This window comes from Rhagoletis pomonella, unplaced genomic scaffold (assembly GCF_013731165.1).
Source record: "Rhagoletis pomonella isolate Grant_MI unplaced genomic scaffold, Rhpom_1.0 Rhpom_scaffold_00003, whole genome shotgun sequence".
Lineage (NCBI taxonomy): Eukaryota > Metazoa > Arthropoda > Insecta > Diptera > Tephritidae > Rhagoletis > Rhagoletis pomonella.
The window spans coordinates 99,055,310-99,073,017 of NW_023458557.1; the positions used below are offsets into that span (position 1 = coordinate 99,055,310).

General features: G+C 35.4%; 1 protein-coding gene across 2 annotated transcripts in view; it reads left to right on the plus strand.

The window, feature by feature from the left end:
- Nucleotides 1-17,708, plus strand: part of LOC118735949 (gamma-aminobutyric acid type B receptor subunit 1) — a 448,224-nt gene that overhangs the window by 77,854 nt on the left and 352,662 nt on the right. For both annotated transcript variants that reach the window (XM_036466004.1, XM_036466006.1), the window contains exon 3: nucleotides 10,068-10,322. In XM_036466004.1, coding sequence (XP_036321897.1) covers nucleotides 10,071-10,322 — 252 coding nt within the window. In that variant the 5' untranslated portion in view covers nucleotides 10,068-10,070. The remainder of the gene's footprint in view (nucleotides 1-10,067; nucleotides 10,323-17,708) is intronic.

Below are 17,708 nucleotides of genomic sequence, written 5' to 3' on the forward strand. Positions count from 1 at the left end.
GTCGATTTAATCTGACCTTCACGGCCCCTTTTCTCACTTGGCTATTTTTAGTAATACCTCGACTTCAGCACCACTTGACAGCACGTTTTTGCAATAGTATTGCATAGATATTTAAAACATTAGCCAAATCGGATCATAAATAAGATTTTTAGTAATAACTCAACTACAGCGCCAACTGTCGAATTAAATTGTGAAACCAAACCATCCAGAGACCCACTCAAATACACACAAAGTTTCGTTAAAATCCGTACAACCATTTAGGAGGATTTCACTCACAAACACACCTACAGAAGTATAAAAAAATTCATTCAAAGATAGCTAAATGTCGGTAGGTTTGTAGGCCTCACACCCCTTTTCAAATAGCCCAAATTTTCTCCATGAGTATGGGCTTGATTTCAACTATATACATATCTACATACGAAGTTCCAGTACTGTACCATGAATACTTTCAGAGATATGCAGTATAAAAATTCGATTTATATGGGAGGTGCCACGCCCCCCTTTCCAACAGCTGCCCTCTTTCTTCATGAGTATGCGATTGATTTCGTATATCTCCATACCAATTTCCAAAACTCTACCATGCACACTTTCAGAGATATGTAGCATGAGAAATTCGGTTTGTATGGGAAGTGCCACGCCCCCTTTACATATAGATTTTGTTCAGCCTAAAACCATCCTTGGGACACGTACGGCAGTGACGGCTAGTGACGAATTCGCCCCTTGATATGGTCGTCACTGAAAGCTATTTATATTCGGAATTGCATGAAAATTGGAAAACAGGAATCTATAAGCTTATCGGTCCCTGGTCCACTTCTCGGACAAAATGGATCATATGTGCTAATATATGCTAAAAAACTACTTACGTACCGTATTTTAAGCAAATCGGACCATAAATGCGATTTTTTGGAATAGATCGGTCCCTGGTCCACTTCTCGGACAAAATTGATCACTAATGCTAATACATGCTAAAACTCTACCTGCGCACCGAATTTTAAGCAAATCGGACCGTAAATTCGATTTTTTCGAATAGATCGGTCCCTGGACCACTTCCCGGAAAAAATGGGTCATATATGCTAATATATGCTAAAAAGCTACTTACGTACTAAATTTTAAGCACATCGGACTATAATAAGATTTTTTCGAATAGACCGGTCCCTGGTCCACCTACCCGAAAAAAAGTAAAATTTGTTTAGCCAAAACATGGTGGTTACCGAAAGCTATATATGTATACAAAATTTCATGAAAATCGGACCAGCCGTTCGCGAGATTACCTGTTACAAAAAAAATGGACTTCTCTTTATATAATTAGTATAGATGGAAAAAACAACTTTTCGTAGAAATGATATAGAATTATTGAAAATCAATATTTTTTGACCTCTTAAATATTTTTTGATTTTAAAATAAAAAAGTTGCGGTATGTTTTTTCGGTATAGAACAATCCCTAAAAATGCCGACTTTACTTTTTCACATGCATTCTTAGACCACCCTAAGCAATACACATCAGCCGAGCATGACGGGGAGGTCTCATTAAAAATTCAGCGCATGCCTTCTTGCCGCTTTGATTGACTTTTTTGCGTGTCTTCGTCATTTCAGCAATGATGGCGATTTTTTGCGCAAATTACTTTTTTTTTTGTTCTGGAAATTTCGATATATTCGATATATTTTATTTATTGCGTATTTCGGAAACTCCACTCATCGGCCCAAAAATATATATGTATGTATATGGCGTAAAATTGAATATAATGTCCATTGGGAAGCGCAACGGTTGGGGTAATATGGAGGAGTGCAGGTTGAAAAGTTCAATAAAAATAAATGTTGCAAAGTACAGCTGTGAGTAGCAGCTGTTGTGTGCCTATGCTGTGGTTACGGCTGAGGTCGTATAGCATGCCAAAAGCGGTAGCAGCAACGGGGGTGGTAAGCGGATTGCGGTCTCAAAGCCACGCAGTACAGAGAAACAAATAGCATAATATAAAATGCCGAAAGGCTGTGTACTTTTCCTGATTAAAACTATGGCATTTAGGCTCACAAGTTTGCGAAAGGTCACACTAAAGTTAATTAATTTTGCTAATTTTTTTTTGTTCTTTTAAATTAATTTCCAAAAATTAAAATACTGTCAAGGCGTTCTGGAAAAGGATTGAAATCCAAGTAGGTTCAAGTAAAAAAAAATTGCAAGCGGAAGCGATTTTCCGGTTTATTTAATGCTTATATATATATTTTATTTTTCCGCTGAAAATCAAGGTATTTAAATTCACTCAAGTTTTGAGCTTAACATAACTGTAGCTACTAGCCTAACCCATTTTTACCAATTTTTGGTTGAGTGTGAAAAGGGATTGGCACGCAAATCTTCTATTCTCTTTATTCCATTAAATATTTAATTCCCAACCCGTCCCTCACATTCTCACAAATTTTTTAACCACTAAAACATTTTTTGCTCTCTTTTCTCCAATTTATGCAAGCCGCTTTATACCCCACTTTGCCATCAATTCAACGTAACTATTTCCGCATATTTGAATTTGCAAGTACCCAACCATTTAAATATTCCTCTATTTTATTTCGTATAATTCTCCTCAATTATACAATAATTTTTTTTGTGGGTCTCTCCACAGTAAATGTCCTTTTTGCATAGTTGTGCCTTTTGTTGTCATAGTCCCACCATCGCACCCGCTCACATTTTCCTTGTTTATTGCTGAAATAAAAAGAGAAATATATACAACCGTCAACCAAGTGACCTTTCTGCAAAATATTTTGTTGCTTTCATTTGAATTCCCAGTCAAAGCGTAAGCACGTGGAGGCAAAAGAACATCAGCAGCCCTTGGCCAATAAAGCGGATTTAATTTATTCGAAGCATTCGCACAGACGAATGAGGGGAATGGGGGGAAAGAGGAAAAGTGAGCTGTTGTGAGGGCAAAGAGAATGCTTAAGCTTGTTGAGATTGCTTTGGCCAAAGGTTTGTGTGTCACTTTTCTGAGTTGACAAGCTTTCGCCATTTAGCTCTGCTTTTCTCTTTGATCTCTCATCTCTTTCTCCCCACTCCTACTCGAGACCGCAGTGGCTAAACAACAAACAAGGACATGTGACAAGTGGTTATGTCCATTCTCGACAGACACATATTTATTGTATGCAAATAAAGATTTCTCATAGTTGGAACCAGAACAGGCAACAATAAAAAAAACAACAAGTTCACAAAGCAGATCTGTTATGCTGCTGGTGTGCAGAGAAACTTGTTGAGGATGGGTTGGTTAAAACAAAGTTATTTAGCGGAAAATTAAAAGAAAATTTCTTTAAATAGTTTACTTACATAGATGAATATATCTAAAGAACTGCAAGCCGTACAACTAATTTAAGCAGCTCCTTCTTAAATATTTCCTATCGGATGACCTATGCCGATACGAAAAATATTCAAGCAGGCATTCCGGTAGATGGCACTGGCGTCGACCTATTTAGGAAAATCATATTTATGGTTCGATTTTGTTTAAATTCGCAAAGGATCTTAAGGTTACACATAGAAATTTCCTATTGATGGGCTAAGTTGATTAACATTTACGTTTTTGTATTTATTTATTGCAAGAAATAATGCATATCATGGGAGGGTATTGAAAATCACTTTCGCATCCAAACTTCTGGTATAAAAACTGCGATACGCGATACGGGAAAAAAGTAGGGAGAAGAGACGCCTTTTTAAGGGATAGAAAAGATAGGCAGAAAGGCATGACTACAAGGAGCTTGAGATGATGGAAGGCAGGAATGCGGATATACTTTCTCCAATCCACGATATGGGAGATCACGTCCCCGACGTCAAATTCTAGAAAATACACTCGATATGGAAATCGACACACAGCATCTTTTTGTCGATCTTAAAGCTGCTTTTGATAGCATGAAGAGAAGCTACATGACGATGCCATGTCAAATTCTGGGATCCCCGCGAAACTATACGGCTATGTACAGTGAAGTTGATCACATCTTTCAGCTCTGTCCAAATTGGGAAGCACCTATAGGCGCCATTTGAGAATGAGCCCAAACGGGGCTTTAGACCAAACGAGTTTTATACAAGGCCATTGGCGTAGCCAGAATGAAATTTAGGTGGGGCTCGACCCTATTAAGCTGGCATTTCAGGGTACTATTTTATTTATATATAAGGAAAATTTGAAAGTTAGGGGGGCTCGAGCACCCCTCTGCCCCTACCTGGCTACGCCCATGTACAAGGCGTTTCATTATCATGCGAATTTTCGCAATATGATGCGGGAATCCTCATAAGAGCTAGCAATTTGAATCACAGCGGCACCATATGGGCACATGGTATTGACATCGTTGGCCTGAAATCCAGGGAAGATCTACGGTCCTAATTTGGGCATGAAATATTTAAAAAAAAAACTGACACGACAGAACTATTTTGAGTTCAGACTCGAACTCAATGACTCAAAATCTATTACAACTAGCTAGCCTTAACTCAGATAAAATCAAAAGTTGAAAATTCGTTGAGTAGTGAGTTATTTGGCTTCAAAAATATTAATGCTTCGTTTAATCCTTGAATTTGCTTTTTATTACGGTCCGTTTAAGCTGAGATTTGGTTCCGACTTTGGGTGAATAGTGAAGCACTGCCTTTGCTAAAAATATACATAGGTACATTAAATTTAAGTAAGTAAAAGTTATACCGCGCTGGAAATTTTAAGGCTAATGTTGGTCTGTAGCGCAGCAGAACGTTTTATCAACTAAAAATCTAAATCCAAATCACAAAGTTCAGGATTAGTATATCCATACGTTAGCTTTAACTACTATCTCTTTAATATATATGAATGTAGGTAAAGAAGATGAAAAAGAAATCTGATTTAACGAAAAAAAAGTAAATTATTTCCCCCTTCTCCCTCTTCTCCCTTTATTCCATCTTTTCTCCGATTTTATCTCAGCTTTCGACTGTTCTATAACATTCATACTCATACATACATACCTCATAAAACTTTATGCCGCTGGCAATCATAAAATTTCCGATCTCCTTTTGCTTTTTTCGTCCTTCACTTGCCTTAACGGTATTGCAATTACTGTATCCTCTTATCTCTATGGCATTACCCTTTTTTGCGTTGACCTTATCACGACACTCCAACAATCGTCTCTCACTTCATTAAGTCGCATTGCATGGCGACCAGCAATTCGCAATCCCTTACCCCCACAAAGCTGTGTGCTCGAAAAGTGAATAAAACAGGAAAATGTGTACTTTGTCGTCCATCAAAGTAGCCTCCAGAAATGTCCCTTTTTAGTGAAAATAGAAATAAAGTTTCTAGTAGCCTTACGTAATCCACCACTCTTGCTACACAATTCATGCATAAAATTATAAGCAAATTGAAACAAATCATCGAAAGGTTAAAAGAAAAAGAAAACCTGTTATGCATTTTCGTTAAATTGTAGCGGACACATGCGCCCTTTCTTGGAATTTTATTTCACATTTTTACTATGAAAAAAAAAAAAAACATTCGCATGTAAATGAAAATAATTGGCGGAAAAGGATCAAATTGGATTTACACTTGTAAGAATATAACAACGCTGATTTTATTGACTTAGAAAACGTGCCTATTGGCCAAAAACGGAATGGGAAATATCGGATGCATTACGTATTGTTATCTGGCGAAAATATTTACATATACATACATAGTTAACTAAGCAGCTAACAAAAAAGTTTTGTTTTTTGTTTATTTTACAAAAAAAAAAAAAACGCCCGCAAGGTAATGTACTCTGCCTGCTGGGCCATATTGAGTGATACAAAAAAAATTATTGGCAGAGGATCGAAGTTTTATAGATGGAGATTTTGCAATTTCGGCTGAATATTTAAATACATGAAACGACTGAATGTGAATAAATTCGACTGAAAACGAAAATTAGTGATCGTATGGGCCTTGAAGCTCCACTGCCTTCAATAGACATTTGATGCTTTTTTCTTTGACAGGAGCTTAGCATTATAGACAGTTTTTCGTTTACTTATTCCAGTTTTGTTCCAATTGTGTATTGCTCCAATTATTGCGCTTAATTTATATTATTTCGCTTATGCTTGAAGTGAACATAGAAAATATATTTTTTTTTCTTTGGGTCAAAAATAATGACAATTTTGCATAAATACATACTAGGGATGTAAATCCCGGGATACCAGCCTTTTTAAGTCCCAAAAATCTCGGGATCCTTGGCGAATAATGATTTGTAATTTACAATGGTAGAAATTTACAGTTTTACACACACAAAAATCAATACATTCGCGAAGCCATGGGCCAAATATATGCAGTAAAATTGCGTTTTTAGTTTTTCTCTCTGACGTCAGGATTTTTTAAAATTACTTTGAAAATTGAATAATATGAGTAATTCAGAAAATAATTTTAAAAATTCAGTGCACTAGACTTAGGCCGAAAACATATGGGAGCGGCGAGCAAAGAGCATCGAGCCAAACGTCGATTTCAAACGCATATGTTTCAATGGGAGAGCGAGCAAGTGAAGAGCAAAGCGTACACAAACTTTCTTCATTGAAGCTTTGCTCGTTGACCCTTAGAAAAACATTATGGGTGTTAACTTAAAGAAAAAATTATTTGTTAAAGACAAATATAATTAATTAATTAATTAATCCCAACGGCTTTATACCCTCCATTCCCATCCAGCCGACACGAGGGGCGCCGTCCGCATGACGTACGGAACCTTTTTTTTTTTTGTTAGTTTTTTGGTGCCGAGTAGTGGAAACAGGAGTTTGTTAAGTGTCGAGATCTACAACTATTCAGCTACAGAATCAAATAATCAAATTCATCAGCTGATTGGATATGCTAAAGATAGTATTTCAATTATTGAGAGTGAAAATTATAGTTTTGTTTATAGTAAAAATCGAGTCCGATATATCACACGTGCTTCTAACTTATTTAACTCCCTCTTTTGCTAACGCTTCAATTTAATTAATTTATTTTGTCATGTTCTCTCCCCGCACATGCACCTATAGGCATACAAAATTCGGTTAGCAACTCTGCGCTTTGTGCCATTTTGCATCTTCTGCGCATTTTTAATGCCTTCCGCTGCTTCCCTTTTTAATTTGCAAGTATCTTCTCTGATGATATCGTTTGTGTTTTTTTGTTTCTCATTCGCATGTATTTATTTTAATTTTTGTGTTTGTCTTTCGGCGCTCCTTCTGCTATTAAAATTGCGTAATTAAAAATCCATAAAAATCTACGCATTCGCAATGTTGTCCTTTTTAATTTATTTGCCCCATAATAAAACTTTTTTTCTTTTATTTGCTCCACTTGATTGTTGTTTTTTTTTTTTTATAGAGCAGTGTGGTGTGATACGAAAGTATTTTATTTTTGCTGCTATTCAATCAATGACTATCAACTGGGTATAAGTATGTATATATTTATCACGACCTGCTATTACTTTTTTTTAACCTTTTTCCTGTTGTTTTGCCAATATATTATTTTTGTTTCCTTTATGCAAATCAAAAGGAAATTAAAAGTCTACCTTCAGCACGCCTTTTATGCCTTGCTGTCGACATGCGCTTAACCTTAATCGGCAGTTTATTGCGGAAGAACAAAAATATTTATATACCTAAACATTTTTTTGCTTCTTATTTTAACTGATCACATTTGAAAATAATTTTCAGCAAAAATGTTAGATTTTGTCTTATAGTATAACGCTTTAATTAAAGACTGGATGCTTACAAATGCAATACTTTTTAACGTAGGTGGGCTCTTTGATGATAAATTTGAAAATGGTCAGGGAATGCCTGACTTCTGTCTCAATCATATAAGATAATTTTGCTATCAAGCTATTTCAGTTCAAGGTCATAGCAACATGCCAGTAACAGCTAAGTATTTAAGATAGGCATAAGGCCGAGCAGCCTTAAAAAAATGGCATTCTAGGCAGACGGGCTTTTAGACAGCTCACCTGTAATCCAAAAGTGCGCCAAAAAAATTCGAAGCCTTTAAAAATGATTCGCAATTTCATACCAGGTGGTCGTCGATGTCGATAATTACGTTGTCAGCATTCCAAAATTCAAAATGGCGGATCCAATATGGCGTCTGGTCATGCGAAAACTTTGAAAGTTTTTCTGCGTTCCAAAAGTACAAGTTTTAAGGGGCTGCAAAATGCCGTTGATTTGTGAACTTTTTTTCTTAATAATGTCAGTAATTTTCTGCAACAACTTCAACAAAAAAAGGCAATCTTTAACATCTTATGCGTATATTTACACAGATTCGAATAAAATCGTTTTAAGCTTTTCTCGTAGGCACCTTACGGCGTAACATACGCATATTCATTGGCCCGTAACACAATTAATTGCTTAAAGCTCACACTAATTAACCTTCAGGCAGGCAGACAAATAAAATATGCAACCCACACACACACACATATTAAATGCTCGTTCATTAATGTCTGCAATATGAGCTGATGTAATGATAAAAATATGTGGCAGTGGTTAAAAAAATATTACGAGAAAGAAAAATAAAAAAATTGCATATGGCTCATTCCATGCAACATTTACACCTAAATATTTTTTTTTTTTTGTGGTGAGATAATTTTTTTTTACATTCTTTATTGCAAAAAAGAAGACACTTGTTTTTTTATTTCCTCATAATTTTCGAAAATCTCGAAAACAAATTTTCGCAATTTTGAACTCACAGAGAAGCATCTTTTTAAATTTTTTTTTTGCAGTTCTTAAATAATGTTTTGTAATAAAAAATAGCACTTTTTTTCAATATTTTTTTTATAAATTATAAAGCGTTTGAATTTTGCTTTTTTTTTGCAATCTAAACAGTTGTGAAACTTTATGGAGAACACTGTAACAATTTCAGAGTGAAACAATCGTAACTTCTACAGTTTTTGTTTTTACATTCTCAAATTTTTACAGTGCACTTCATAAACTTTCACAACTAGTTAGATTACAAAAAAAAAAAAAAAACAAAACAAAAATTAAACCGAGTCTAATTAATAAAAAAAAAATTATTTTGATTTATCTCAAACTCTAATGGAAAGCACATTTTGACTACTTAACTGATTTTCGCCAACTAGTTTACTAACTGCAAAAAAATTTAAAAAAAGATAAGTATTTCTCTGTAAGCTCAAATTTTCGAAACTTTTTTTCGAGATTTTCTAGTCTTATGACGAAGTAAAAAAAAAATAGGTGTACTCTTTTTCCGATAAAAAATGTAAAAAAAATATTTCACACAAAAAAAATAGGTGTAAATTTTGCATGGAATGACCCATATGCAGAAAAATTAATAACGTGTGAGCAATTTCATAGACCGCTGCGTATTTAAGCGGAAGTGTCACAAAATGTGTAGGTACATTGCTACAAAGGTACATAAGTACATATGTACATTAGACCGCAGCAGAAAAAGAATTCGCTTACTTCTTCGATACCAAAGTATTTTTGCAGGGCATTTTTTTCTTGCTAAGTGGTACGATCTAATATGGTACATAGGTTAGTACACGTACTTATAGACGCAGATGAACGGATGTAGCTGAATGTGCTAAAAAAAAAATAAAAATAATTATAATAAAATAAGCGTAAAATTTCAAAAACAAAAAACCGTTTTCGTGATACAGCCGCGTGGCTGCTTTGGAAAAGTGTGCGGTGTGGCGTGAATTAATCAGCTGAGCGAAATCTGTGGCATGTGGCAGCACACTGCCACAGGTATCGCTTTGTTTGCTGGCTGTAATTAAATGTCAACATTTACGTGAAATTCGATGAAATGTTGCAAAAATAAGTAAACTTGCTGTTGGCATTTTTACAATTTTTCTCTGGTTTTGTGGGCAGTTTTTATATAAACTGTCGCCACTGCTAAAAATAAGCTCGTAAATGAGCGCGCTTCATAAAATTATAGACACATAAAATTAGTGATGATAATGAGTGACGTAATTCGCATATTATATGCACTTGTATTTTTATTTAAAAAAAAAAACACGATTTATGTGTGAAAAAAGTGTTAACTACAATTTAATTACTTTATGTACATTTGCGCATTATAAATTTTCAATTAACTTTTCATAATGTTTGCTTATTAGCCATATGCTTTCACACATTGATTTTGGTTTTTCTCTTGCCTCTCCTACAGGATATGACATGTGATGGTGTTGTAACATTTTGGATATTTTTACTACTTTCATTGATTTTACACAACGCCGATTTGACGAACGGCGGTCGCCCCGATGAACTGCATATAGGCGGCATATTTCCCATAGCCGGCACAGGAGGATGGCAGGGTGGACAGGCGTGTATGCCAGCAGCAAGACTGGCATTGGATGATGTCAACAAGGAACCGAATTTGTTGCCGGGCTTCAAGCTCATACTGCACAGCAACGACAGTGAGGTAAGTGAGTGAATGAGAGGAGATTGTTTTTGGCCCGAAGAGGGCTTGAATACTTTAGGCTTTAATTAAAAATCTTTGACTTATTAAAATATGCTCAGTGTGGCTAGATCGCTGTAAAATATTCAATCAAATCATACAAGTCGGCTATAAAATATAATAACAGAACAACGAACACTTAGTTTATGGAGAAGTGAGAAGAGTTCAATTAGGCGAGTTCACAAGGCAGCGAGCTCAGTTCTGGAATATTCCGGCTGGAACGTTTTCATTTTTTAGACTCCAAAATTTAGAGGATCAAAGTTTTGGGGAGCCACAAGTTATTTAAACTTGTTAATGTTACAAGTTACTGGCACTCCAAATTATGCATCAAGCTGTCTCAGCCTTATCAGAGGTTTACTGAAAACCACAAAATTTCTAGCGCCCAGATGAGCCTATTTCCTAAAAGTGGCTCGGATATTGTCGATGCGAACGTGTTAAGCTTTTGCACCCACCTTCCAAAAAAAAATGATACATGAAATGCCTCATTTAATCCAAAATATACAAAATATGTATAGGTACATATATACGAAGTTACATAAATAAGAACTCTGCAAAATATAGCGCCCTTGCAAATAGCATTCAATTGTATGGCAATTACGTACAATTCTCATTTGTATTTGTCAGTGTGTGTTTACGATTTTATGGCAAGAAACAATTCATTTTCAGAGCAGCAAAAATATGTTGAAAATGCTGTGCAAAAAGAAGTTTACCAACTAAGTGGATATTTATAGGCATTTTGGGCTTAATTGCATTTTAATTGGTTTTTAAATAGTCCAGTAAATGCACAAAGGATAATTCGTTTGCAATTTAAATGTTCGAAAGCATAAAAGGGGCCATAAGCAAATATTTTTCTTGTATTACGCAATACTGTTAGCGTAAGCAGAATGGATATATATAGCTGCATACACACATACAGACATACATATTTATGTACATAAGGAATGTATTAATGGAGTTAATGAATTATAAATAACTATGTATATATGATAGGTAAAGGCTGTTGCAGTTGAAACAAAAAACAGAAATTATTAGTAGTTCAGAAATCAAATTGCTACGCAGAAGTAGTGCAACCTCAAGTCCATTGCCAAGTTTAATGATTGTGAAAAATAGCACATGGAGTAAATGCAATGTACAAGTATATACATTAGGGTGGGGCATTTATTTTTTTTACTATGCGCGTATATCTTAGCTAGATTCTATGTGTAATTCTAAGCACATTTTCCGAAGAAACCATGGTACTAAAATTAATTTAGAGTTCACTCTAAAAAATCTGTTTAAAAATGCGACTATAAATCGAGTATATTTTTGTTTATTTTTAAAAAATTTTGGTAAATTTACACGATGAATATGTATAGTTCTCGCTTACACATCTTCGTGTGTAAAAATCCTTTTTGTTAGCAGCTTTACACAATTCTACGGGTGAAATCAAACAGCAAATATGTATTTTGTAGCTTGTACACACTTTCCTAGTAAATTTACGCACACCACAGCAGCTATTTTACACTCTAAAAAGTCCGAGATTTAAACAAACTATTCGTTGAACAATCGTGCATGTAATTTCGCGAATAATAAGGTAGGAAATGAGTAACCTACCTTTTAGCTAGGAAATCTACACAATTTTTTTTTAGAGTGTTGCCAAATGCGAACACAGTTTCGAAGAAAATGGGAAAATTTTCACGGTTGCGGTCTCTGGTGGAAGTTTTATGAAAACTATAAGTGCAGAAATGGATATTTCATACCAAAAAACCGCTTATAGCATGTTTTTATACGAAATTTAAGCACTACGACACTACTGCAATTTAGCAAACTCCAAATTGATTTTAGACCCAAGGTTTCTTCGGCAAATTTGCTTTGTAGAATCCTTCTGTGCTATACGCGCATAGTTGCAAAAATCACCCATAGATACAAATTGACCCCTACTAATATACATACTTTGTAACCGCCATGTTATCTTTAGAAGAGAGAGTGTCTTATGTAGGTATTGGCTTCATTAGATAGGAACATTTTTAATAAGAGGAAAATGTGTTTGAGCTCTATTTCTTTTGTGCCAATTCACATGAATTGTTTTGCAAGAGCTGCCTTACAAAAGTCTGATTTCGATACAGTATATGATCCCGTCATTAGGCTGTTTTGGTACATAGGGACTGTGGGAATGGAGCTAGCCTTGACATTGACAAAATGCGTCAGCTTTCCCTGAAAAACGCTCGCAAAGTCCAACTCCCAGAGATTCAGAGGACCGTTGGTCTATAGATAATATATTCGCGCATCGCACTGTGGAGCAAAAAATATGACCCAAGACAAATTTATTTTGATAGCCCCTAGGGTCTTCCTTACGTCAAGTGCCAACTTGGGCCTGCAGTTTGATAACGACGCACAGTGGGACAAAATACATGGTCGTGGACAAATTGGTTCTGGGAGCCCAAATCTGACCGATCTCAAGTTTCTTTTTGAAATTTTTGGCCATTTTTGAACAAGCTCCAATTTTTTATTTAGTTATTTTGAAAAATGAAACAAAAAAATTTTACGTTGTTATGCCATCACCTTTTTGAACAAAAAAAAAAAAACTTGAAATTATTGCCAAATGTCTGCAAGATTGTTCATAAAATATTTAAAAACTAAAAAAAAATTTATTTATGGGATAGATGTTTTATTAAATTTGCTATTGACAAATATTTACATATAGTTTGTTTTACTCAACAATTTTATTGAGCTTAAGACCGCTTTTTGAAGAAAAATGGTGTGGAAAAACAACAATAATTTATAGCTGCTATCTCCACGTCTCCTCATCAAACTTCTTTATGGCGGCAGTTTGGATATGAACCAGCGACCTCGGATTACAAAGCCAGTGGCCTACACACTAAACTAGGTTCGCCACGTAAACTGTTGTTGCTTTTTCCACTTTTTCATATGTCTGCCCAACTGTATTGTTTTTTTAAATTGACAAGATGGAAGCAATTACCTTTTATAGAGAAAGAAATGATCTGTTATACATACTAAGGCAATTTCAAAAAATTAATAATATTTTATTTTGTTTATTTATTTATTTTAATTAAATATTTTTTAATGAAAAACTTACATTTTTTTTAAATTAATTCAGTCCTATGAAAAAAATTTAGAAAAGTACCTTGAAATTGGCTCAGATTTGGGCTCTCAAAAATTTATTTGCCCACTGCCATTTGGTTTGCTTCACTGTGCGTTGTTATAAAACCCTCGGCCCCAGCCTTTTGAGGAGCAAGCGAAACTGCTGTGTACATTCAAGCTGGCTGTCCGTAGCATTTTTACTCGAAGAGAATGTTACTGAATTTTTTTATTTACAGCACTTTGCTGCATTTTCAGCTGCAAGTACTTAAGTCCAGTGGGGCAAATATTGGCTGAAGTACCTGAAAAGCAGCCAGTGACAATTCAGTGAATGAACTGCCGGTAGCTCGACAGGCGAAAAGTTGTTATGGCAAATGAAGTGGAATGAACTGAGTCTATGGCAGAGCTACTTAAAATAAGTAGAAATTGAATAGATGTTGCTGCACTCACCTGCTCTAACTCTATCAAAGCGATGGCATGCTTCTTTGGGTGGCAGTTGACGCCATATACTTTGCTGGCGCTTTGTCAACGCTTTGTCAAATAAATTTTAAGGTGTATTTCCCACATACACACCTGCATGTGCAGCATAAGCTTTGTGTCTGTACTTTAAACACATAAAATACATTAGATAATTTCCCCAAAGACCAGCTGCCAGCAGTCAATGTTAGCAAAAAAAAAAAAAAAACAATTACAAAAGAAAAAGAAAACAAAGCAATGATAGAGGACAACAAACGCAGAAAATTGCAGTGTAGCCAAGTATGTATGTATGTATATACCGGACATTGGCAAAAATCGACAATGCCCACGCAGCCAACTACAAACATACAAATATGCATGAACTGAAATATAGTCTACTTTGCGGCTGACTGGCCACTTATTTATTCGTTTAATGGTTAGTTGTACGCCATAGTGCGCCATTATACTATGTATATTATATGTGTATGCATTTGCATAAGTACACATACAAGTTGCACATTTTAAGTACACGCGTGCCTGTGGGTGTGCGCACAATTTTATAAAAATTTATTTAAAATTATTATTAATAGTTGTGTTGACGTTGTAATGCGCTTTGTGGCATCACCGTTGTGCTGTACTCAGTCGTATATGCATACTTACAATGAAATTGAAAAAAATAAAACATAAAACAAAAGAGAGCATAATAACATCTACAACAACAAGCTGTGAAATAGTGACGGCAAAGGAAAACAAAAACACCTTTAACAACAAACCAGCGATAAAAGCAAACCTTGGTGTCCGAACAAAATATAAATATGAGCGTCAAGGGAAATTTCCATATAACTACATATGTCCATATGTATGTATGTATATACATAGACGTATTTTTGGCAGACAAAGTTGGAGAAGAGTACTCGGCAGTGGGAGTGGTGGTGACTCATGGCCGTTACTCGTTCGTGTTGTTGCATTTAAACTAAGAGTATGCGATACAAAAACAAACAAATAAACATTTCTCGTAAACAACAACGCAACTCCGCTGCAATTGTTGACCAGCAGCTGGCACATACGTATGTATGTATGTATATACTACTTTCACCCATGAACATATTGTATGTGCACTGATAGACTTGTTTTTACGAGGAAGAAGCATCGAAAGCCTGTACACCGTCAGCGTGGGACTTTAACCCAAACTAAACCTCCTTCCGTCCTGTACCGTTTTCCGGAAAGGAGGGTAGAATGTATCACCCTTTTAAGCACAATTCTCCTACTGTTTCTTGGCCCTATAAAAATAAGATAGCATCCTACAAAGCGCAGTATGCATTTTGGAAGCCTTGCTTTGTCATGTATTCAGCATGCGCTCCAAAGTTAAGCGTGTTGTCAATTACCACACCCATATAGCGTATCCGACGTGGTGATATGATTCCGTGCCTTTTCACTGCAAAGGTTGCTGATTTTGGCTTTCTGCGACTGCTTATCAGAACTGCCTCCGTTTTCTCCTCGGTCAGAGAAAGGCTCATCGCTTTCAACCAATCTATTATGCTGTCAATTGCAACGTTTGCTTTGTGTCCATAACGTCGAACAAAGTACTGAACCTTGAGGCACTCCTGCTGTTATTTCATACGTTTTTCTACCTTCCTCCGTATTAAACAAATGAACCCTTCCGCTGAGTTAGCTATGAGTGATGTTGAATATATGTATATGACGGGACGGTTAGTTTCATGGGTGATCTCAGAATATGTTCCCAGTCAGCGGTGTTGAACGCATTTTTGACATCAGGTGTGACTATGGTGCAGTATTCCTTACTACTTCCTTTCCAGCACTTGCCAGAGATTGCATCCTGTACAGTTTCCACAGCCTTTTTTATGGCTGCTGTGGTTGACCGCCGTTGCGATAACCCATTGTCGCTTTAAGTGAAATGAAGAAGGCGATCGAGGATAATTCTCCCTATGATGTCCAAGAGGCATATTGGCCGATGTGATCCAGGTAAGCCAGATGGTTTTCCAGGTTTCGGTAGCAGCACTAGGTTCTTCATTAATTGCCAGCTTTATAACCACGTTTGGGATGCCATCGGGACCGGGGAACTTTCGATTCCCAAACATATTCGACACTGCTAGGATTTCTCCCAGCGTTTCCTCAGAGGCTTGGACATTCTAGACATCACGACCCGCACACAGCTCTTTGAAGGCGTCAACTTTGCTTCTGATACGCCTACATATTTACATATCGTCGTTTAAAGTACAAAACCGCGTATCGGCAATCTGCAAAAATTGGATTTGATCACACAAGCTCTTGACTTAATCCCTATCCATTCGTCCTGAAATATACTAGCCAGAAAGGCGATTGCTTTATAAAAAAAAAAAAGAACCATTCTGAGATGTGAGTGTTTTTACTCTCTAGAAAATAATTTATGCAACCTCACATACGCGGTTTTGTACTTTAAACGACGATATATATGTGTATGGCTGTTCCTTTATTGTTGTTTATTTTTCGCCAAACATTTAATTTAAACTTTTACACTCGTTTTGTTTTTGTTGCATACAGTTGCTGTATCAGCCGCTTTTGGTTGTCTTCGGTCGCTGTGGTAGTGATCGAGTTAATTTCATTCGCACACACTCACACACACATTACCCGTTGCGTGTTGGTATTGGTGGAAAATGTGTGCATTTACTAGTTAATTAGCCAAATTAAAACAAAAAGTGTTGAAAATTTTACACTTTGCTGATTTTATATAAAGTTCATTTTATTAGTATTTATTAGTTTTACTAAGCTGTTTTGAAATTTAAAATTACTTTGGTAGCCAAAATGTTTATGGTTAAACTTAATTTATGGTTAGTTAAAAGTTAAGGTTTTTATTTATTTGGAAAATATACACTGTGCATATGTATGTGCACGGAATATATGTACACTAGGGCGGGTCGATTGTTTCCATATAAAGTCGCATTTGCTATAGTGGCGCTCACCGAAATAGCACACTTTTATTTTTTACAATATATTGACAATAGGGCAATTCATCTAAACGTGTAAAAGCCTCATATCCACGTAAACTTCGTAAAATTTTTTCATTTTGTACGAAACACCGGTTAAGTTATTTACAAGCTTTGCACAGTTATGAGGCATTTACGCATTTATATGAATACCCTGAATGTTTTACGGGATCAATTTTTCTCGTTAATTAAAAAAAAATATATAGTATATTCTATAACATAAACCATATAAATCCAAGTTTAAACCTCTGCGTACAGTTTAGGCAAATTTAACAAATTTCAAAAATACTTCATCATAATTTTCGACTTTTTTTTCTAGAAAATTCTGAGAAATCCTGATTCCATTCGTGCGTTATATGAGGGAAAATGCGCAACAATCTCGACAAAAAAAAAATCTCAAAAATCAACGGGACACATTATTATAGTAAAATTGTATAAGTTACGGAATGCAGTTATACCCAATAAGTTTCTAGAAAATCTGAAAAAAGTTGAAAATTTTGATGACATTTTTTTTTTTGGAATGTGTCAAATTTTGCTGAAGTGTACACAAAGTTTTAAACTTTGATTTATATAGTTTATGCTATAGAATCTACTATATTTTTATAAAACATTAACGAAAAAAATGTATCACGTAAAAGATTGTGAATATTGTAAAAAACTAAAAGTTTTCTATTTAGGAGAGCGCCACTGTAAATCAACTACAATAAAACCATCCGATGTTGCCGAAGCGATTCGAAGCAAACACTTTTCATCAGTAGATAGATAAATCATGATAAATCTGGTGAAATGGTTTTAAAATCAATTACACTCTGAAAAAAATGTAAGCTTTTGT